We start from the raw sequence: 23,987 nt of genomic DNA, 5'->3' as shown, positions 1-23,987 counted from the left end.
CAGCTCAGGGGGTCTCAATGTGTGGGGCAGTTTGGGCTGTCTGTGTGTGCTGGGGTGCCTGGAGTGTCTGTGTGTGTACAATGGTTGGGGTCTTCATGTGGGGGAGGATGGTTGAGGTGTCTGAGTGTGATGCTTGGGGTGTCTCTGTGGGATGTTTGGGGTATTTCTATGTGTGATGCTCGGGGTGTCTGTGTGGTGGGGGGTGCCTCCGTGTATGTTGAGATGCTTGGTATGTCTGTGTGTCAGGGAGGATGCTGGGGGGTCTCTAAAGTGCATCTACCCAGAATCCCTGTGCCCCTGGTGCCACTACCAGCCATTGTGCTGTATGTCACTGCCCCATGAAGACACTCCCCCAACCGTGAAAGCTGGAGGCAGGGTGGCTCAGTTGTTAAGGGAAAGGACTGTGGACTCGGCTGCATCCTGCTCGCCCCACCTGCCATGTCTGTGCCTCTGGGAGACTTGCTTTATCTTTCCGGCCTTTTGGTTCTTATTTCCAAAAGAGGAGTAAAAATAGCACTCTATCACGGGCTGGTTGTGAGGGTTACCTGAGTTAATGCACATAAAGTGTGTAGACTGGTGTCTGGCACAGCAGGTGGGCATCAGACACGAACCTCTTCTGTGACGAAGATTCCCCTCTTCTTTATGGCTTTTGCCATGACCCAGGAGTCCCCTGAGCAAATGCTGCCCTGCACCCCAGGGACCTCGTCCCTGCCCACTCCTTTCCCAGCCCCTCCCCTCCCCCATGAGCCAACAAGAAACACACACACATAGGAATATAGAATTTTATCTTATTTTAGTTAAAAAAAATAATCGTACCACTGAATGAAGAAGTAGCTTTTTTTTTTTTTTTTTGGCGAGAAGGGAGGAAAAAATAAAAAGCAAAATGCCAAATCTTTATATTCATCTGTATAAACATATTTGCTAAGGCAAACGCAATCCAGAGCCAGGGCTGCTGCACCAGGGTTAGGACCTCCTAATTTCTGCAGATTCTAAGGCCAAAAAAATAATACCTCTGCAAGCCCAACAACGGGAGCTTCGTGGACTCTTGAGGCATTTTACTGAAACAAAGAGTTACCGAGTTCAAAAGCAGTGACGCTGTCATGACACACACAGAAAGTTGCATAACCCTGTGGCCTCGAGGGCCGCTTTTTTGTTTGGGCTGGGTGACAGTCACAGTTTCACGACACAGCGACGACACACACACACACACACACACACACACACACACACACGCACGTGAGCAAGCACATTGGGAACTGCAGTAGAATGAGCCTGCGGTGCAAGCTTGGCCACGGCCTGCCGGGCGATGGGCACAAGGAGGGCTGGGGTCCCTAGGCTTCCTCATGGTGGGCACAGCGGGAGAGGTCACATTGCTGGTGGCAAGGTAGATGCCACTTGAGCGAGGCCGCTCTGCTCCCCACCACCTGGTGCATGCAAGACACATAAAGCACTTTCTGGACGCTTCCCGGAGAACCAAGACGGAGTGGTGGTTGCCTTCCCTATCAAGGGGCTGATTCCTCCTCCGACCCTACTCTCTCAGGAGCCCCAGCACCCTCAGGCTGTTTTGGAGGGGACTGGGGAGTGGTGCTGCTGCCCCCTTGAGCCTCCCCTGGCCATGGCCCTGTGGCATGCCTGGCAGAGGGTGGGCCTGTGAGGTAGATTGGCACAGCTGTCCCCTCACCCTGCCCTGCTGGGTCCTGAGATCTGGGCTCTGGATGTCAGCATGGGGTGCCAGGGGCCTGGGTCTCTTCACCAAGGTAGAAATCTTCCCCCACAACACACACATCCAGGTAGAAAGGAGGCAGAGCTGAAAGAAAAGCCCCTTGGATTTCAATCTGCCCAGCGGCCATGATTCTTTCCAATTCTGATGCCCCCAGGCCTTTCCCCTTCTGAGGTCCCGGAAGGAACTCTCCAGGGCCCTAGGAGGCAGGAAATCTGATGGTTAGGGGCAGGCAGCCTTCACAGGCCCAGAGCCTGGAAGTGGCAAGAGGTGACAAGGGAGAGAGACGGGGGTGGAAAGGACAATGAGAAGGGAGGCACATGGGCAGGGAGCAAGTGCCCTCGAGCCAGGAGCTGGGCCCCAAGAGAGCAACGCTGGAGCAGGCAGCAGGGTACTCGGGGCTCGATATAGATGCTAGAGACGCAGGAACTGCCAGGGAGGACAGGGCCAGGCAGGGAGCTGAGCTGGTGTCACGGCCCAAGAACAGCGGGAGGGAGCAGGCAGAGGCCAGGCCCACGAGGGATCCCTCACTTGCTCCATTCACAGATATTAGGTTTTTAGTAGTGGTCCCTTCAGAGACGGCTGAGCAGCAGTCCCGGCCCCTGATCTGCCCACCCACACCTGCCCTCGCCTGTTGGGCTGGGCGCTGGGCCATTGCTGGGTGGTCAGACCCAGCCCCTGGCTACTTGAAGGTGGACTGCAGCTCCTTGAAGGCTGCTTTCCGCTGTTTCATCTCCTCAGCCTGCTTCTTCCTCTCCTCCTGCTCTGCCTTGATCTCCTCTTCAAAGCGGCTGGATACATTGATGGCCTGGACCTGGGGTGCAGTGGGGGGAGGCCCAGCAGTCAGGGCTGGAAGGGTCTCCTTGCCTCCATCCGGCAATACACGTGGCTCTGCCCTCACTAGCTCGGCCCTGGGCCAGGCACTTTGTTCACCTCTCTGAGCCTCAGTTTCTCCATGTACAACCCAGCACTCGATAACTCCGAGTTCATGGATTTGTTGGGAGGATTAAGAAATAACATCTTTTCAGGGGCTGATGCACAGTAGTTGTTTTGAGCTGCTGTCAAATCAGCCCCTGACTCATGGTGACTCCACGAACAATGGAACAAAATGCTGTCTGGTCTTGCACCATTCTCATGATTGGTAGCAGATCCGACCATTGTGATGCATAGAGTTTTCATTGGCTGAAACCTGGTCAGCATCATAATAACACGCAAGCCTCCACTGACAGAGGGGTGGTGGCTGCATATGAGCTGCATTGGCTGGGAATCGAACCAGGTCTTAAGGGTCCTATAAATGGTAGTTACTGATGTTACCATTATCCTTATTCTGTTTCCTGCCCTGGGAAGCCCAACTACACACCCGGTGCCACTGGTGGATCCTAACGCATTCCGTCAACACTTGGAAGCCCAGATGGAGGTTAAGAGGTGGCCTTTGGAAAGAATATTCTTAGCTTAACATGGCAAGAGGGAGAAACAAGGAACACAAGGGCACAACCCAGGAGTCACTAGAGCATACTCGCCCCCTCCATCTAACTGTGTGCTCTAAGGGGAGAGCAGACTCTGGGTCTAATGAGTTTGGGGGCTGCTGGTGTACAGTTGCCTTGAGGCCTGTGATGCTCCCTCTTGGCTGGAGCTGGTGGGTGGGTGTCTCAGAGCTGTGTTTCTGGGCTTGCTCTGCTCTCTCTCAGCTCTCCCTTCTTAAGCCCCAGACCTCTGGGGTGGTAGCTCTGTGTGCCTAGGGTGGGACAGCTCAAGATGGCCCCGCACTCTCTTCAAGAGAACACATCCCTCATCCACCTTCCTGGGCAGGGAGAGAGTGGGGGTGGGGGGGACTGGAAAGGACTGGAATGGGAGGGAACAGAAGTCAGGGACTACAAGGGCCTCACCAGGGCATCAGCTCCCACCTGCTGTCTGCACTAACCCTAGAGTGTGTAGGTGAGCCCAGAGCCCCACTGTACCCTGACCACACTCATGCCCTCGAGTTGGGGTCATGGTACCCTCAGCCCCAGGCTCTGTACAGACTCCCCCTCCTCACCTTGGCCTCGAAGAAGCTCTTAGCCCCCTTGACGCCCTCGGTGGAGACGTCGATCTCAGAGAGGCGGGCCAGCACGTGGAGCCCACTGTCCTCTTGCAGCTCTCCCGCTGCTGCCTTGCGGAAAATCAGGAGGAACTATGGCAGAGAGAGATACACTTGGGTCAGGAAGAGGGGGAAAGGGGTCAAAGTCCCTGCCACACCCAGGTCCAGCCTCAGGTCTTCCCTGGACAAAAGGGGCCGTGTTCACAGGGCAGCGAGCCTGGGTTCTTGCCCCTCCATGCTCTGTGTCCCTATGCAGGCCCCTGTGCACCTCCATTTCTGAGCCTCCATTTACCCATCTGTACAATGGGAGGTTAGATGATTCATCTTCTGCCCTCCTAGGATCCTGGGTTTCTGCTGGGAATTCCCAAAGCAAGGACAGCTCTAACCAATTCTAAATTCCACTGAGAATCTTGACAACATGATCTTGACCTATCCTTTATCTTTGTGTCCTACTGTTCCCCAAACTAATCCTCTCCAAGAATTCCATTTATGGAGTATTAAAGGTGCTACTATTGTGTCCATTTTGCGGATGAGGAAGACTCCATGATGGGAACAATCTTGCCCAAAGTCTCAGCACCAGGAAGTAACAGAAGGGGGATTTGAACCCATGTCTTCCTGACTTCAAGTCATTATCCTAAACAGCCTACACCCTCCTCCCCTGTAACTCATCCTCCTAGTGACCCCTGCTACTTTTCTTTTCCCCCTGCCTCTTCTACGCTTCCCGCTTCTTCTCCAAGGCCCAGCTCAGCCTCAATTATTCTAAGATGCTGCCCCCTGGCATTTAACCCTATGCTGCCTGAGGCCTGGTACCGTTGCTAGCTCTCCTTGAGCCTCTATTTTCTCCTATGTAAAACAGGCTTGCTCAGAGTTCCTGTCTCAGAGTGAGGAGTAAATGAGGTTAGGGAGTGTGCAGCACCCAGCATGGTGACTGGCCCATCTCAGGCCCGCAGTACTATCCCTTTGTCTGTCCCCACCTCTTCTCCCGAATCACAGCATTGGGTTATATTATTCTTTACATGTCTCTTCCTCTACATCCCAGGACCTTTGGAGCACAGGACTTTTCTCTGTAACCCCAGGGCCCGCACAAGGTTGGGTATTCAGTAGCCACTCAATAAATGGTCACTGAATGAAGGAACGGCTGCCCCTCCTTCTCACTTAAGGCACTTTAGCCCCTCAGTTTCTGCTCTAGGATGCCCAGGCTCTGATGAAGCAGCCAGCTGGCTTAGTCTCTCTGGGATACCAACTGCTGAGGTGTGGCCCCTGATGGGGCGTGGCGGGGCCAAGGCTTACCTCTCGGAAGCTGAGCTTCCCGTCAAAGTCCTCATCTACCTCCTTGATCATGTTTTTCAGGCCCAGGTGGGTCTGGGGGGCCTCGAGTTTCTCCATCATGAGCTTTAGCTCCATCAAGTCGATGAAACCATCCCGGCCGGCATCATACCTACAGGTGCAAAGAGAGAGAGCCTAAGGGCACCCTTGCACACATCACACCTTGTTATGGATTAATTCCTGTCCCCTTAAAATATGTTTGGAATCCCAATCCCTATACCTGTGGATATAAGCCTGTTTGGAAATGGAGTTTTCATTGTTATGTTAATTAGATAATACTGAGTAGGCTGGGTCCTAAGTCTAATCACTTCTGAGTTATAAAGAGGAGATCAGACACAGAGATACACACACATACACACATACATGGGGGAAAACAGATGCCATGTGAGGATCATTTACAAGTCAAGAAACTCCAAGGAACCAAGGAACGCCCAGGGCTACCAAGAAGGAAGGAATTCAAATAGATAAGACTCTGATTTGGATGTTTAGTCTCCAGAATTAAGAAAACAAATTTCTGTTTTTTAAAGCCACCCACTTGTGTTATGACAGCACCAGGTAACTAAGACACACCTGACCAGAGCAGTCATAGCCTGAATGCAAAGAACCAGGGAGGAGGAGCACCTCCCACCAACTGGCAGAGTCCCTATATGTGGCCCAGCTTCTGCTTGGTTCCATTCGATGACAGGGAACTCATCAACTGGCCTGGCAGCCTCCTCTAGGTTGAACAGTGCTAACTTGTGGACAAGCCTGCTACAGGAGGAAGCTGAAATCAGAGCCCCTCTGTACTGAGTATGACATGAACAAGCAGACAGAAAGAATCCATGATACCCCAGGGTGCAGACTGGGTGGGGGGCTCTGATGTTAGCATTCATGCACTATCCCTGGGACCAGATGGCTTGCATTTCCACGGGCACCCAAGGGACATCTTGTCCCCACCCAAGTGGCAGGGGTAGGATCTCTCAACCTCAGCACTGTTGACATCTGGGGCTGGATAATTTCTTGTTGTGGGGTTGCCCTGTGCATTGTAGGATGTTTAGCAGCATCCCTGGCCTTTACCCACCAGATGCTGGTAGCCCTCCCCGGTCACGAGAATCAAAAATATCTTCAGATATTGCCAAAAGGCCCTAGCAGAGGGGCAAAATCACCCCCAGTTGAGAACCACTGGGAAAGAGGATGTGACATGGATGTGAAAGTTGGCCTGTTTCCATGGAATAAGAAGCTTTTGTCACTCAGCACCCTCTGTACTGAGGGTCTCCTTGGTGCTAGGTACTGGGGCATGGGAGACAAAGCACACAGTAGGTGCTCGGCAAGTGTCGAATGAGTGATTCATAAATGAATGACTGAAGTCTAAGATAAGGTCTCTACCTTTGACATGTGAACAGGGAGGCAGAAGGTACCACGTGTCACAGGGCAGGGCCAGAGCTTACAGGAGGGAGACCCACTTGTAATTTTCCAGGAGGACGACAGCATGAGCAAAGGCTGGCGGCAGGAAAGCTGGGTGCCCAAGAATACTCTGTGCAAGGTACCTGCGGGGCGTGGCGGGACATACTACCTGCTGGGTGGAGGGCCCAGCCTTGAATAGTGATTAGGTGTAACAATGCCTCTGGCCCACAGCCTTCAGTTCTCTTTTCTTTTGCCACCAACTCCTGGCAGTGATAGGGATGGGGGTGGGGGTGGGGGTGGCAGACGGCTTCTCAGTGTTGCTCTTGACTGGTCTCCTTGGGTTCCTTTGCTGGGGAGCTGCCCACTGGTGCCCGGAGCACACAGCCTGGTGGACGAGGGCACTGTCTGCACAGCCCGGCCTGACCCTGCTTGTCAGGCTAACCAAATACCTGTCTTGCCTCTGTCTCTTGGTACAACTGGGGAGGGTGATCTCAGGGTTGGTAAAACGGGCCTTTCTATGCCCAAAGAAGCCTGTATAGTCCCCATGCTCTCAAGCTGGCAGGGTAACAGTGTTGATGACAGTAGTGTGACCCTGAGGGCCAAGTTCCAGAAACCTAGGTCCTGAGGACTAGGAGGTCCTTCGTGAACACACATCTCATTCCTGTACCATCTTTAGTGCCAGCTGGTCCCCTGCCCTCTTCTCTAGTTATACACAAGCTTTGCATGACTATGCACACCTAGTAAAACCCCAAAACCAAACCCACTGCTATGGAGTTGATTCCAACTCATAGTGACCCCATAGGGTTTCCAAGGGTGTAGATCTCTGTGGAAGCAGACTGCCACATCTTTCTCCCACAGAGCCACTGGTGGTTTCAAACTGCTGACCTTTCGGTTAGCAGTCAAGCACTTTAACCACTGCATCACCAGGACTCCTAAAAGAGACCACTTACTAAAAGAAAAAGACACGAAACTAGTTGCGGTTGAGTCATTTTCAACTCATGGTGACCCCTTGTGTTTCACAGTAGAACTGCACCTAGGATTTTCAGTGCCTGTACCCTTTCGGAAGTAGAATGCCAAGCCTTTCTTCTGAAGCACCTCTGGGTGGATTCCAACTGCCAGCCTTCTGGTTAATGGCCAAGCACTCAACCGTTTGCTCCATCCAGGGACTCCGCTCACATACTAAAACCTGTCTTTATGCCGGGAACTTTACATATTTTATTTTACTTATTCCTCATGACAGGCTTATTTTACAGTGGTGGCTCAGAGAGGTTAAGTGATCTGCCCGAGGTCACAAAGCAGTGGGTGGGCTTCACCCCAGGTCTGCTGGGTTCATAAGCCACACATTCGCTTTGTGCCCAGGCTCCCCACCCCCAACCCCTGTGTGTGTCCTGGGGCTGCCAGTAGAACACAGCCATCTGCCTGGAGCCCTGAGGGGAACATTTGCGTGAAGGGTATAAATAGTTCACGAGCAAGTGAGTCAGTGGTTGGAAGTGACGCAGCACAGAAAAGATGGGTCTCTGGTGATGCCTGCAGCGACAGGGTCCTGAGGCCTTCCTCCCCACAGTAGGGTGAGAGAACAGAAGTGGTGCAGGTGGGCCCGGGGTCCCTGTGGGCAGTGGCCTTGGCTGGGGGAGCGGGTGTGAGAAGATGTGGGTTGTGGGACTCAGGAGGTCGACACTCCCACAGTCCAGCCTCTACTATGAATGGTGGGGCCTTGTGAGGGGCCCAGTGGAGACTCCTCGTTCCATCTCAGTGAAGGGGCTGGGCAGCTGCTCTGTGACCTTCAGCAACAGGTGCTTGCAACAGCCCAGTGAGGAGCAGTCTGGTGAGGGAGTCTATCTTTCCTGAGGCAAGCCACCCGGACCCCCACCTCAGGGCCCCTCTGGAAAGAAAGCCCCACCATTTTCTCCATTTGGGCTCCACCTTGGGTCAGGGACGAAAGGTAAAGGCTCTACCTGGGTCCGATACAGGCTCCGCAGCGTGAGTGTCCGTCTCCGCCTCTCTATAATACAGCAGCCCTCAAGCCCGGTGAGTTTTCCCCTCAAGTGACATTCGGCCATGTCTGGACACATTTTTGGTTGTCGTGACTGGGTAGGCAGTGCTACTGGCATTCAGCAGGTAGAGGCCAGGGATGCTGCTAAACATCCTACAATGCACAGGGCCACTCCCACATCAAAGAATTAACCAGCTCCAAATGTCAACAGTGCTGAGGTTGAAAACCCCTGCTGCAGTGAGGCCCCACTCACAGGCTCACTGTGAGGACTGACTAAGTTCCTTAGCAAGAAGCCTGGCCCAGGTTAGCTCAATAAACAGCAGCTATCACCATTACGTCGTTGTAATTGTTGTTGTGAACTGCTGTTGTTGAGTCCCCGACTCATGGTGACCCCATGCACAACAGAATGAAACACTGCCCAGTCCTGAGCCATCCTCATGATCAGTTGCGGATTGGACCGTTGCGATCTGTAGAGCTTTCACTGGCTGATGTTCAGAAGAGATCGCCAGGCCTTTCTTCCTTCTCTTAGTTTGGAAGCTCTGAAATCTGTTCAGCATCATAGCAACACACTAGCCTCCACTGACAGACAGGTGGTGGCTGTAAATCAGGTGCATCGGCCGGGAATTGAACCTGAGTCTTCCACATGGAAGGCGAGAATTCTACACCAAAATCCCACTGCACCCACCACCACCATAATGAGATTTAACGACATTTATTAAGCTCCTGCTATGTGCCAGGCATGTTCTCTTTACAGTCCCTGCACTCACAGATGCTGGGAGGTATTACTTCCCCATGTGACTGATTAGGGAACAAGGGCTGCGGAGGTGAGGGCACTTCCCCAATCATCAGGGATAAAGACCTCCTCCCCACAATGCCCGGCCTGCTCTCTCAGCTGCCCCACTGGCCTCTCTGAGTCGCTGCTTTATTTAATGCTCAAGCCAATGTTGGTTTCTCTAAGCCAGGAGTCCTCGGTTTCAGAGGAAGTGCAGATCAAGTGTCCACACTTGCACAGAAACTTGGGCTACAGATCCCCTGGTCTCTGGCAGCTCCCAGGCCTGGCCGGGCCACAGCTCAAACCGCAGCTTGAACGGCAGCCTGCATCAATCAAGGGTCAATCAATTACCTGGGCTGGGCCCCATCTCAGGAAGGCTTGGCCCCCAGGGGGCAATGCAGGGCTTGGCAGCAGGGCCAGCCAATCAATCACCTGAGGGGAGGTGATGGGGGGGGGTAGGGAGAGGCCAGGTGCTGGGGCAGGAGGTGGGGGACTCCTAGAAGAGGTGACAAGGGGAGCGGCTGTTACCAGGAGACCCCCCAGGAGCAGATATCAGCCATTTGCCTTGGACTCTGACACAGGTTCTGGGTCACTGGCCTCACGCTGAGGGTCTTCCAGGTTTTGGGGTTAACCTAAAGGAAGATGATCTTGAAGGTCTGTGGTCACATCAACTCTGCTGAGATGGACCTGCATCCAAAACCCAGCTCTGCCACCTCTGGGTGATGCTGGCCAAGTCGCCTGACACCCCAAACCTCACTTTGCCCATCTATGTCACAGAGATCAAAGGACCATCTCACAGGACTGCACCCAGGATTGAAAGGGATGATCCAAGTAGTCTTAACACAGACCCTGTCCCACAGTAAGCACTTAATACACCCTACTATTATAATACTAAGGAGGCCTGGTGGCGCAACACTTAAGTGCTCGGCTGCCAACTTAAAGGTTGTTGGTTGGAACCCACCCTGCAGCTCCGCAGAAAGAAAAACCTGGTGATCTGCTCCTGTGAAGATTAAAAAAAAAAAAATTACAGCCTAGAAAACCCTACGGGGGCAGTTCTACTCTGTCTTATATGGCCGCTATGAGTCGGAATCGACTCGACGGCAAGTTTTGTATACATATATACACACACACATATAAAAACAAACCCAGTTGCCATCAAGTTGACTCTAACTCATGGTGAGCCCGTGTGTGTCAAAAATCAAGGGATGATTTTTCAGAAGCAGACAGCCAGGTCTTTCTTCTGAAGTGCCTCTGGACAGACTTGAACCTCCAACCTTTCAGTCAGCAGTTGAGTGTGCCAACAATTTGCACAACCCAGGGACCCCATGATAATAATAATGGCTGTTATGCTGTTGTTACCTGTGTGGAGTAGATTCTGATTCATAGCAACCCTATAGGACAGAATAAAACTGCCCCATAGGGTTTCCAAGGAGCGGCTGGTGGATTCGAACTGCTGACCTTTTGGTTAGCAACTTGAGCTCTTAACCACTTTGCCACCAGAGCTCCACGGCTGTTATAATGAGAACTTTTTGCATGCCAGATACTATGTTAAGTACTCTGTACATAAAACATGAAAATGATGATGATGATAATAGTGATAAAAAAAAATACAACAGGCTTCTTCCAAGGGCACAAGTCCTGCATGGCTGGGAAGAATGCCTGCTGCAGACAAGCCTGGGGACAGGAGTTGGACAAGATGACCAGGAGGTTCCTCCAGCATTCCCCTCCTCTGAAGGTCCCAGTATTTCCCCCCACCAGACCTAATTCAAAGACCCAGACAATTGCGGATGTGAGGAGACAGTGATGGCTGTACAGAGCTTTTGCTCTGCTGCCCTGCAGAGTGAGGGGGGAGCCTCAGCCCTGAGCTGCTTTTCTGCCCCTTCTGCCGTTCCTCCTCTGGCAGGGAGAGAGTGACGGGGAGGGGGGAGGGGCGGGGGGGGGACTGTTGCTGTGCCCCCAGCAGGTAGACACTGGCAACACAGGAGAGAATGGTGTTCTAAGATGGCTAGCAACAGGCACGTCCCAGGTTAAAGAGACCCTGTCCTCCATTCACCGTCTCCCTCCCATCCCCAAGCTGGAACAGAGGCTGCAGGTGGTTCAGAGGATCCAGGAAAAGTGAGCTCAGGACAAGGGATCTATCCGGAGAGGCTGGTCCACCTAATTCACGCTATGTGGAGAAGTCGGGGCCCAGAGAGGGCAGGAACCAGCCCAGGGTCACACAGCTGGTGGTCAGTAGAGTCCCAACAGCTGGAAGGCGTCCTCCCCTGCCTGCCTCCCTCCCTCTTCCTCCTGGCCCCACCAAGGGTCCTGAGGTCTCAAGTTTGCAAGGTGGGTAGGGGAAGGCTGGGCTGAGAGGCTGGTTGGGGCTTGCTTGGGAAGGCTGATGCTGTCCAGCCCAACTGGCAACAAAGCTCACGCCCAGGGGCTCAAGCACTTTCCCTGGCACCAGGGGTAGGCTGCTGCACCTGGCACTCTGCCCACATTCCTGCCACCTCCCCCTGAAGAGTTCTTACTGGGGAGAGCTCAGCAGCTGCTGCCCAGGATGCTGGTGACAAAGTCCCCTCCCACCCCCCTTGAAAATGGGGCAGCCAGCCACCACCCAGGCAGAGACTATGCCTTTGGGCTGAGCACAGCCCCACCCAGCTGGCTTTTTATAACCTGGGGTCATGGAGGTGGGCAGGGGCCAGTCCTATGGTGTACAGTATCCATGCCTTGGCCTTGCACCCAGGGCTCATCCCTGTTCAGAACAATGTTATTTGTTACTAGCGGTCACTCTTTGCTGAGCACTTGCTATGTGCCAGGTGCTACATGCCAAGTGTTTTACATCATATCCTCAAAAGAACTCCACGAAGTAGGCACAAATACCTCTATTAAATAGGTGAGGAGACAGGCTCAGAGAGGAAATGACTTGGCCAAGGTCAGAGTTGTCAAGGACACAGGTGGGAACGGAACCCAGGCCTGACCAAAAACATACTTTTAACTACTATGCTGTCCTGATGCCTACAGACCCTTCGTTAGAGACCCTCAGGAGTGGGAGGAATCTTGGAAGTCACGTAATTCAGCCCTTCAAAAAATCAAACCCATTGCCGTTGAGTTGATTCTGACTCATAACAAGCCTAGAGGACAGAGCAGAACTGTCCCATAGGGTTTCCAAGGAGCGGCTGGTGGATTCAAACTGTCGACCTTTTGGTTAGCTGCTGTAGCCCTTAACCACTTTACCACCAGGGTCAAATTCCTTATATAGTTTCCCTGCTTGCTGTCTTGAATACCTCTGAGGACGGGATGTTTACCGCCTAGGGCAGTCCATTTTGGGTTTGGAAGCGTCTATCAGATAGCTGCCCCTCATGTGTGACCCCTCTCCCAAGCTGTGCTGTACGGTCTGATGGAGAACGAGGCAGATTTATCATGGCTACCACACAGGGGAAAGGTGGGGAACACAGGGGACCCCAATTCTGTTTCTCCTGATCCCTACCCCAGGCCTTTGCTGATGGCCCCTCTGGGCATGGGGGTCCCCAAGAGGGCAGACATCTGCTGGGGTGTTGTTCATGGGCTCAGGAGACCCCATCAGGCCCACCTCGTTTTGGTCTAAGCAGTCAAACAGACATGGTTCTCCCTGACCCTGTCTTACGGAGGACCCAGTGGCTTCTGGACATCTACTCTCTGTCTGGCAAAATGAGAAGGCAGGTCCCTTGGGGCAGGAAAGTGCTGGACAACAGAAAAGTTCTGGCCTTCCCAGCCAGCCTGGCCCTGCCGGCTTCTCCATGGAGGGAGAGTGCAGGTGGGCGTCTGTGCTCAGGAGTGCCTGCTTGGTGCTGCCCATCCTGTTCCTGGCTGCCCTGCCCCCTGCCTGCCTGACACATGTGGGGAAACCCAGCCACTCACCACTTCCTCCAGTCCTATCTTTGGAATCTGACACTTGATCTGTTGCCCTGAGTCAGTGGGGGAGTGTGTGTGTGTGTGTGTGCATGTGTGCGTGCATGCGTGTGTGTTTGCCCGCGAGCCCCTAGGCTGATGGCAATTCACTGGGGGCTGTCAGGTTCAGGAATCCCTGGGTGGTACAAATGGTTAATGAGCTTGGCTGCTAACCTAAAAGCTCAGGTTCTAGTTCACTCAAAGGCACCTTGGAAGAAAGGCCTGGTGATCTACTTCCAAAAAATCAGCCATTGGAAACCCTATGGAGCAGTTCTACTCTGACACACATGGGGTTGCCATGAGTCAGAGTTGACGTGATGGCAACCGACATGCACAGGTACAGTCAAAGCTCCATGGTATCCTAACCTGGGTTCAACAACAGCCTCCCCAGCCTGAGCACAGACTGGGGGAGCACCTCCCGCTCCTACTTGGAGCCTCAGCAGCCGGTTTCCAGCCTGCGGTTTCCCCTGCACTGGCTTCTCCCTGCTCCACTCTTCATAGTAAGTATTATGACAGTGATTCTAAAGAGCGTTTATTGAATGCCGAGTACAACCCAGTGTTCTACTGGGATGATTTAATTTCCACTCCATTTATCTTGTTAATTCCTTATGGCTCACACAGAGTAAGTAACCTGGCCCAGGCCACTCTTAAGCAAGTGGCAGGGAGCTGGTTGCAAGGTAGCCTAGCGCTTCTTAAACTTTAATGTGCTCAAGAATCACCTGGCAAATTAAGTAAAATGCAGATTCTGATTCAATAGGTCTGGGGTGGGGCCTGAGTATCTGTGTTTCCAAGAAGCTCTCGGATGATGCTGATGTGGCTAGATCAGGGGCCACTTTAAGTAACAAGGGAGTGGGGGGCATGGAGTCAGACAGACCCAGGTCCAAATTTTATCTCTGTGTGACTAGCTGTGTATCTCTGGACAAGTCACATAAACCTTTCTGAGACTCAGTTTTCTTAGCTGTAAAATGGGTGAGGTAATTTCACAGGATGTTAAGAAAAGGTTAAACAGGTGGCAAAGTGCCTGGAACAGAGTGGGTGTGCTGGCCAACGGTGGTCCTCGCAGTCAAACCAGGGGCTCAGTGCTGGGAGGGCTGAGATTGGGCCTGACACGGCTTAAGAATACCTGGCCTGGCTCTGGTCTAGCAGTCCCTGGTCGGATGTCCTTGAAAAGCGGAAGTCAGCCAAGGAGAAGGCTGCTTGACATATAGAAGGAACTCAGCTGGTGGAGGGTGTGGGGACTGTCCCTGCTGAGGCTGCAAAGTGACTCTGCCTCCTCTGGTCAGCCTGGCCGTGCAAAAGGGGCCTCCTGCCTCCCTGCCACCTCAGTGCCTGGGGACTCATAGCTGAAGCCCAGCCCAGGCCTTGGATCCAGAGAGGCAGGAAGGGGCAAACCAAAGGGGAACTTAAAGTCTCTAGCGGGGAGGGAGTGAGGAGGTGACTCAGATGCAGAGGGGAAGTGGGAGAGACCAGAGAGGGGGAATGAGACTGAGAAGCCCTCCCTCCCCAGGCCTTCTGACCCAAGGGAAGAGGGTGTAGGGCATTTCCCCAGAAAGCCAGGCCCTTGGCTGCTGCAGACAGAAGGACCCAACCTCCCAGCCTCTCACACAGGGTTTTCCCTGAGGCTCTGGGAGCCACCCAAGCATAAAACAGCCCTCAGTGGCCTCTGGGATCTCCTGCAGGAAGACCTGGTATGAATCCTGCCTCTGCCACTAATTATAACCTTGAGCAAGTGACTCAACTTCCTTGAGCCTTGATTTCCTCATCTGTCAAACGGGAATAATGACAGTACCCACCTCACTGCCCTGGTGTGACGATTAAATTCAATTCCTTAAGTAATAAACATCAGGCTCCTTTAGGGACCTGGTGCCCCATTTAACAAGGAGAGGGTGTGGAGGCAGGGGCTGGCCACAGGGAGCACATTGTTACAGCATCCCTGTGAGAACTTTCAGCCCTCGTGGTACTAATAAAGAAAAAACAAAAAAACCAAACCTGTTGCCAGTTGAGTAGATTCTGACTCCTAGTGACACTATCGGGCAGAGTAGAAGCTCCATAGGACTTTGAAGGAACAGCTGGTAGATTTAAACTGCCAACCTTTTGGTTAGCAGCCAAGCTCTTAACCACTGAGCCACCAGGGGTCCCCAATAAAGAAAGGAACGTTCTACTTCCAGCCCTGTGGGGTCATCCTCTCTACCTAACACCATTCTCTGTAAGACTTTAAACCATTCAAGGGCAGGAACCTTATTCTTCACAGAATTCTCTGGAACTTGCAGAGAGCAGAAACAATACCATGTCTGTGGATGAAAGAACGAATGTATGTTTCTCAAACACTTTATCTACCACGTGTACAGCCTATGAGGGGCTCCTGACAAAGGCTCAGAACTTTTCCCCCTTAATCCTGGAAACTTTACCACGTAGGTTCTTTACCCCCAGGGGCAACAGAGGCTCCGAAGAGCTGAGTGCCCTGCTGGGAGGCAATGCTCGCTTGGCAGTGGGAGCCCCAGGTCCTACCACTCCAGAGCTGCTTTTGCCCTTGTTCCACCACCTGCCCTCCACGTAATTAAGTGATAATGATTCGTTTCCCCATTTTTGTTATTTATCAAAGCCATATCTAACTGTCCATCAGAGCTTCTGTACAGTAGGAGAAAAGGAGAGTTCTCATGCTGTATCCCCATCACTCAGCCCAAAGCAATGAGGTTGTTAGCTCCATGGTGGGTAAGTCGAGGCAGCCAGTGGCTAAGGAGTTACCTCCATGCCAGCCCTGACTACCACTACCAGGACCCTTGTAGGGGTCCAGAAGAGGGTGTATAAAGGGGTCTTGAGCTGGGAATGATGGTGATATCATTTATAAGCACTTACTATGTGCCAGGTACTGGGTTAAGCAGTTTACAACAACCCTGTGAAGTGAGTCCTATGATCATCCCTCTTCTATGGGCGAGACTTCAGGCTCAGGAAGGTTTAAGTGACTTGTTTAAGGACCCATGGCTGGGATTCAAACCCAGGGCTGCAGACTCCACAGATCCTGCTCTTGACCACTGCACCACACTGTTTTACAGGAAGGGCTCCCTGGGGAGAGGTGCAGAGAGTGGCAAGGGTCTGAAGAGACACCTACCTGGGAGCTGAGCAGGTGGAGAGCAGAGAAGGGCAGGGACCCTCCAGAGCTTGTGAAGGGAAGAATTGTCCAGAAGGAAAGGGGAGCCTGCCTCACTGACTCAAGAGGTCATGAGACGAAGTGGCTGGGGAAGAGGATGGGGATAGGGCCGCCAAGTTTGGGCAAGGCAGGGAACTAGGACATCTTCCTCAGATGCCACGGCAGGTTTGGAATTACGTGGTTGTCTACCTTTCCGCCAGGTCTCAGCTTACAAAAACCTCCAGAGCCCCTCCTGGGCTGCTGCCAGCCCAGGTTTGAGTTTTCTTAAGGCTCTCAGGGTCCATCCAACCCTGCCTCTTACCTGGAAGTGGAGGATTCCAGAGACAGCCCTGGATGGATGGACAGAGGGACGAAGAAGGGCCACGTAAGGAGGGGAACCCTGGGCTGAGAGTCCAGGCACCACTGACCCAGTGCCTCCTTGTGCCCAGCATCATACCAGAACTCACACGTATCACATTCTCCAAGCCCCACCCTGAGAAGTGGGTACCATTATCGCCACTGTACAGACAAGGATGGACAGAAGGAGGGAAAGGGGCTACATCAGGAGGGAAGCCCTGGGCTGCAAATCCAGGCTCCACTGATGCAGTACCTCCTCGTACCCAGCATCCTGCCATCTCCTCCGAGCCTCACCCTGACAAGTGGGTATCACTAACACCATTGTACAGACACAGTCATTGAGAACCTCCCCATGATCTTGAGTGAGTCATGACACCTTTCTGGGCCTCAGTTAGCTCTTCTGTAAAAGGGGGAAAGAGGTTAGAGTCAACCCTCAAGGTCTCTCCCAGCTGCATGCTGCAAGTGTGAGTTCAATGATGGCGGACAGTTTGTCTGTCCTGGGCACCCTGTATCCCTGTGCTCAGGAAAGATCTACTAAATGATACTGAACAGATGAACCAGAAGACTCTGGAAGACACTTTTGCCATCAGAAGGGCTCAGGACTCCTCGGGAATAAGGATGTTAGAGTTGAAGGGCCCCTGGGAATCATCAGATCAGGCTGCTCATTTTACAGAGTCCCTGGATGGTACAAATGGTTCATGTGCTCAGTTTTAAGTCTACCCAGAGGCACCCTGGAAGAAAGGTCTGACAATCTACTTCCAAAAAAATCAGCCACTGAAAACCCTACAGAGCCCAGTTGTACTCTGACACACTTGGGGCTGCCATGAGTTGGAATGGACTCAACAACTGATTAGGGAGGGCAAGTGGCCTACTGCTGTCACTTGGCAATTCCATGGCAGAGCCAAGACGGAAGGAAGCCCAGGTTGCCTAGCTCCCGGCCTCCCTCTGACCTCTCCCATCTCTGGCGGGTGGCTTCCCAGGAGGGCCAGGCTTCTCTCCTTGCCAGGGAGCTGGGGATGGGGTGGGAGTCTCTTAGTAGAGCCTGGCTCCGAAGCCCTGGCTGCAATCCCCAGGCCCTCCTTGGACCCAGGAGGCTGCAGCCCCACTTGGACGGCGGAAGCAGAACGGGGGCTTTGTCCTCCACGAGAGCCTGTCTGCTGGCTGCTCTTGAGCTGGCCAGGCTCGGCTGGCACAGTAGAGCCTTGTTTCCTTGAATACAAAATCTGCAGTTCTCCATCCTCAGCAGGGCCCTGGTGGGCCAGTGACACTTCCTTCCCTAGAGGTCCAGCTACCTGGCCCCTTCCTACCTCTTACCCCTCCCAGTGCCCCAGCAAGCAGTGGTGGCACCAAGGGGTGGCTTGGAGAGGCTCAGATCCCCCTAGTCTCCATGAAGGTACCTCCCCCATAAACTAACACCAAAACCAAAGTACACTCCCCCCTCCAACAATCTAACTCCAAAAATAGCCTGTAAAAAGTGAGCCGGCTTCGTGAATGTAGCTTTAAGGTTAATCCCTTAGCCGTGTGCTCCTCATCCAATCAAACTGCTGCCTCCTAGGCCCTCTTCATTTGGGGTGCCTGGGTTCTTCCCAACAGCTCTATCTTTTGTTTAAGGGGCTGGGATACTGTAGAAACCCCAGAGAAGGAGGGCCCTGGGGAAAAGAAGGAACTGGGGTTGGCAGTGGGGTCTCAAGGTGGTAAATTAGTCAGGAACATAGGAAAGGGGTGTTGAGCAGTGTTGTTCCGCCAGGAAGTAGATGGTTGTGATGGGAAACCCAGAGAGGCTTAGAAAGAAAGAGAATGGGTTTTGGAATCACAGGCCTGGGTTCAAATCCTGACTCCATCACATTTTCTGGCTGTGTGGCCTTGGCAAGTTACTGAACTTCTCTGTGCCTCAGACTCTGCATCCGCACAATGGTGATGGTAATACGTAGTTTCACATCATGGGGTTGCTGGGAGGATTAGATGAGATTGCAACTGCCTGGCAGTGCTATTAATACAGGCAGTCCCCAGGTTACAAACATTCAACTTACGTACAAAACGTAGTTATGAACCAACCCCCGTAAAGCCTAGTATATTAAAAACTCGAGATACATAAAAAGGTTTGTAATAACAAACGGATGCTACTTTGTGACGCACATCAAAACATTATTATTATTACTGTATTATGTTAAAGATGCTTTAGTGTACCTGGAAGTGTTTCTTTAACATTTTTCATGCATAGAAAGGCATGCTGTATACTAAATACTAAGACAAACATTTGACTAACTGACATTAGATACGAATCATATCTAACTGTTCTGATTTACCTACAAACTCGACTTAAAGACAGGCTTAGGAACGGAACTTGTTTGTAATGGAGACTGCTTGTACTTTAATGTCCAGTTTGAGTAATTTCCCTTGAACTGCCCCCCCCCCACCCCCGGGGGCCACGCTCTACAAGGAAGTTACAGCCAGTGAAGCCACACCCAGCCCTGTGCTCCAGAGGCCCTGAGTCTATTCCTTCAGGAATCCTGGGACTCCTGTTCTCCTGGCTGTGCCAGTTCTGGACTGGGAAGAAACTTCAGAAGGACTTTCAACCCAGGCCCTGGAGTCAAAGAGGCAGGCTCCTTGGAGCCCTGAGACTTTCACCCACAGGCTTGGAGGGTGGTCAAGGACTTGGTTTCCTTCTAGGCTGACCCTTAGAAATAAATAGGGCTCCCAGCCACCAGCCTGGAGCTGGGAACTGAAAACCTCTTCCTCTGCATGGGGCCAAATGCAGAAGCTGCAGCTGCAGCAAGTGGTGAGAAGTGGGAAAGGGTCTTTCTCAAGCTCTGGGCTTGCAAAACGCCCCCTTCCTGGGCTTCCTGTGCGATGTCTGGGCACCGCCTGCTCTATGTGACTGTAGCGACTGTTCCTGCCTGTCCCCAAACTTCTGCCCAGCTCAAGGTGGAGCCGTTCTTGTCAGCACCCTTCTCCGGGCCCTGGGCGGGCTGACTGCCCAGGCTAGGCCAGACCTCCTGACTCCCCTACCCTAGGCTCGGCCTCAGGATGATTCTACTTCTCTGGACCCACTCCAGACCAGCAGCCTCTGGGCTGCTCCCCCCGCCCCCCCCCCCCCCCGCCAGAGCCAGAGACAGGGAGGTGGGCAGTAGGAGGTGGGTAAAGGTAGCAAAGTGTGTATGTGGCGGGGCGGGGAGGGCTGGGCACCTTCTCCACCCTTGGGCACAAACGTGGCTGGGGAAGGGTGTGGCTGACCATCTCAGCCCTTATAGGGTGGGGGAACCCAGGGATGAACCAGCTGGGGAACTGAAGTTCTTTCTCTCTAGATTCCTCCACAGACAGATGAAGTTGGGGGACTGAGCCCACAGGTTTGGGAGGGCTGCAGTGAGCAGATTATGTGGAATAAGGGTAGGGATGAGAGCAACCGGGCAAGTTGCATAGGAAGAGGTCCCTCTTTCTGACTGAAGTGTATGGGAGGCCTCAGGGCTCCTGTGAGGATAAGGGGACACACACTGGGGAGGGGGGAAGCACAGAGTGGGGAGCCTTCTGACAGAAAGCAGGGACCAGTGACTGCAAAGCTGTTGGACTGTGGAGTGGGGTAAGAGCAAGACGGGAGGAAGGGGCGATATGCGGGCCAAGGGGCTCTAATCCCAGAACAGACTGCCCTGAAGGGACTATTGTGGGGTAGGGGTGTGTACAGACCTGCAGGGTGGGGGACAGGGAATAAGGGATCCCTCCTTAGGGAGACCCCTGAAGGGACAAGGATCTAGGTCTTAGCTAACAGAGAGGGTGGGGGTAAGAGTGGAAGAGGCTGAAGAGTCCCTTTTGAGAGAGATCTGAGGTAAGCAGAGCAAATGAGAGAATTCGGACAAGAGGAATGAGTATGGCCTGCTGGGCAGGGAATGGCTACCCTTGAGAGGTGGTGGTGGTGTCTCTGACCAGCCTGTACAGAGGGTGGGAAGTGGGGAACAAGAGTAGCTGGAAAGGAGACGGGAGGCCGCGGGCTCCTCAATCCCGGTGTGAGTCGGTGTGGGGTCCTGGGGGAAACATCACTAACATGGTGGGGGTGGTGGTCCCAGGCCAGAGACCGGGGGTCCCCAGGCCCATGTATGTGGTGGTGGTGAGGTTCGCGGGGGCTTGTGATTATCTGCAAGGGGCCGCGGAGTGCCCCACTTCGTGGGGCGCATATGGTGTCCTGGGGAACGGCGTCACTATAAGGGGTGGTCGCGTGCCCGGGGCCAGGGGTCCCCAGACCCAGATGCGTGGTGGAGTGGCAGATCACCCCGCCTCGTGATAATATGGAACAGGCCACGGGGTCCCCCAAGCCTGGTGTGCCGGTGTGGGAGCAGGAGCCCCGGGGTGGTGCAGGACCGGGGCTCGGGGCCGGGGTGGGTGGGAAGGCCGGGGGGCGCGGGCACTCACTGCTTGAACATCTTCTCCATGTCCTTGATCTGCTTCCTGGAGAACTCCTTGAACTCGGTGTAGGGGTTGAAGACACGGCGGCTGGGAGACTGGGGCTCGCCGATGCCCTGGTTGAGGTCGGCGCGCCGCAGCAGCTTGGCGCTCAGCTCGCAGTCCGCGCTGCCCAGCGCCTCGGCCGCCTCGTCGGGCGCCCCCGCTGCCGCTGCTGCCCCGTTCAGGCCGGGCTGCTCCGCTGCCTCGCTGCCGCCCTCGTCCTCCAGCTGCAGCCGCCGGTTCAGCTTTGTGGCCAGCTCGTCCGTGGCCATGGTGGCCCGCGCGGCGCTCCCTCGGCCCGGCCCCTGCTCGCCTCGCGCCGCGCACCGCCTGTGGCAGCGCTCTTCCTCTTCCTGACACTCCCCGCGCCAGGCGCCGCCTCGGGAGGTGGGACTTAAGCCCCTCTCGGGGACCGCCCCCTCCCCGCCCCCGTCACCTCCCCACCCACTCCTGACCGGCCCGCCCCTCGATCGTGTCCTTCGTTCCGGGTTAAGTGTGGCGAGGTTTGCGAGCCCGCCACCCCCAGCCCCCGTAAGAGTTGGGGGGCCCTGTAAAAATAAGCCCCCCTTCCCATCCTGTGTGGCAGCTGAGCGACAGAGATGGGGTTGGTGGTCTGAGGCCGGGTCGGGAAGGAAGTGTCCCCCCTCCCCAGGTTGAAGTGGGTTAGAGGCTCAGGGGCGTTCCGCCCCCAACCCCTTCTCTGGAATCCCCACGCCAGTGAAGTCATAATCCTGTGTCTGTGACACCCTGTCGGTTGCCATGGAAACGGCTGGATGTGAAACACTGGCGTTCTCAATGAGGGTTGCCCGGGTCTGAAGAAGGTGGACCCCGTGAGCAGGAACCCCAGTATAGATTTAACTGCGGTTGGAGCTTCTGGCATCGTTTAGAAAAGGATGGACCAATAGCAATGAGGGAGGTGGGGCTGGGCCTCACTCCTGAAAGGCCCTAGGTGATCCCGGAGAGGGGAGTGGGAAGGGGCTCCTGGCCCCCCCCCAACCCGCCGCACACTCTGGGCCAGCACCGTCATACGGATGACTTGGCAGAATAGCTCTGGGCCAGAGTTGTCGCCTTTCTCTCTTGGGGCACTGACAGGAAGTTTTCCGTTTTTTGTTTTTTTTAAATAATATTTATATATCCATTCACAATTTCTACACCAACTGGCTACCTTATACTTCACACTGTGTCTGCATTCTATCCCTGCCCATATTGTTTCATCACCACTAATTTAGGCTTTCTAGGACGATCTTAATGTTGCCATTTTGGTGGGGGTCTCAGAGGGGAGGAGATGTCCTGCCCAGAGGCTAATGGGACGGGGCTGGGGGAAGAGACCAGAGAGGATCTGTCTCAGTGATCTGGTCTGTCACCTTAAAACTGCAAAGCTGAGGACTTCCAGCATCAGAGCCAGTGGTGGAGGGGTAATAATGCAGATTCCCAGGCCCCATTCCAGACAGATGAAACTGATCTCTGGAGTGGGACCCAGGAATCTGCATTTTAACAAGCACGCAGAGAAGTTCTGCTCATTGAAGTTTGAGAACCAATAATCTAGGGGGACTATGCTTTGTGCACCTTCTTTAAACTGTTAGGACAAGGTGAGGACACTTATGTGGAAACTGCGCTCCCTCCAGCCCAAGCGCGGAGAAAAGATGGACGCAGGGCTTACTGACCGACCCTCTGGACCCAAACAACACTCGAGGATGTAAAGCCAGCAAGCTGTTACCCAGCGATCTGCACAGAGCAGATAGTCGATATTTGTCAATTTGCCGTAGTTTAAGCATGTTGCTGAATTAATTTAAAAGAAATTAATTTTTAAAAAGAATGAAATCAAGGGAAACAACTTTCCTGGTTCAGAAAATGTGATATTTTCATCAATTTGGTGTTGAGATTGTTTCCGAGGCCAATAAAGACCTTCAGCTTAAATGACATGATTGTTTTTTTAAAGCTCAGAATTAAGTTTCCATTGGTCTTGGGCAGTTGCAAAAGGCGAGTTCTGTGTCTCCTGGGTGTGACCTTGAAGGACCTGAGTGAAATAAAATAGTTTCTGCTATTTACTGAATGCAAAGGACTAGGGACATAAAAGACGAGGGACAGGTTGTAGATTGAAACCTTAAAAATTCTATTTGTAGATGCTTGAGTTTACTAAATTCTTAGTCATCCTCACAAAACAGCTAATTATTTTAAGAAATCTGATGAGACTCAACTTATCCCAAAACTAAACCCATTGCCATCCAGCTGGTTCCAACTTGTGGCGATCCCATGGTTACAGAGTAGGACTGAGCTCCATTGGGTTTTCTTGGCTGTAATCTTTATGGAAGCAGATCACCAGGCCTTCCCAGGTGTAGCTGGGTGGGTTCGAACTGCCAATCGTTTGGTTAGTAGTCAGGCACTACTAACCAAAGCCTCCAGGGACCATCGACTTACCCCAACATATGATTTACAATGGATCTTCATAAAATAGAGCCACTTTTATTATGAAATGTTTTGTATCTGCTTGACGTGGGGGCAAACTTTTAACAGCCAAGAGATTATGTGAGGGGCTTTCCTTCTTTTTTTTTTTTTAAAAAAAAGGTTACACATTTGTGAAAAACCAGGGGTTTTGGTTTGAGTTATTCACATGAGCTATATGTAGTTATCAAACTTCCTGGTTAATGACTATACTGAGTTATCAAACTTCCTGGTCAATGACTCACTTGGTTTGTGTGCACACAATCCTTGGGGGGAGGGCAGACCCCATGATACCCAGGTTGGGGAATTCCTGTTAATTACCTATGGTGACTTGCAAAAGGGGAGCCGAGCCCCTGAGGCTTGCTGTTATTGAGCTCAGAGCTCAGGAAGTGATGCCATGGTGGGTAAGCCCTTTTAACACCTCTTGGGTTGATTTTCTCACCA

At 53.1% G+C, this 23,987-nt stretch overlaps 1 protein-coding gene across 1 annotated transcript; it reads right to left on the bottom strand.

The window, feature by feature from the left end:
• Positions 1-779: 779 nt before the first annotated feature.
• EFHD2 (EF-hand domain family member D2) lies at positions 780-21,473 on the bottom strand. Its single transcript, XM_049877992.1, has 4 exons — positions 21,069-21,473; positions 5,088-5,235; positions 3,756-3,890; positions 780-2,534 (listed from the first exon to the last, which is right to left on the bottom strand). Exons 1-4 carry the CDS (start codon positions 21,371-21,373, stop codon positions 2,403-2,405), a joined length of 720 nt encoding a protein of 239 aa, XP_049733949.1. The 5' UTR covers positions 21,374-21,473; the 3' UTR covers positions 780-2,402.
• Positions 21,474-23,987: the final 2,514 nt, after the last annotated feature.

Source organism: Elephas maximus, chromosome 3 (genome assembly GCF_024166365.1).
Source record: "Elephas maximus indicus isolate mEleMax1 chromosome 3, mEleMax1 primary haplotype, whole genome shotgun sequence".
Lineage (NCBI taxonomy): Eukaryota > Metazoa > Chordata > Mammalia > Proboscidea > Elephantidae > Elephas > Elephas maximus.
The sequence above is the reverse complement of the archived record's forward strand: the minus strand, read 5'-3'. Positions and strand labels throughout refer to the sequence as shown.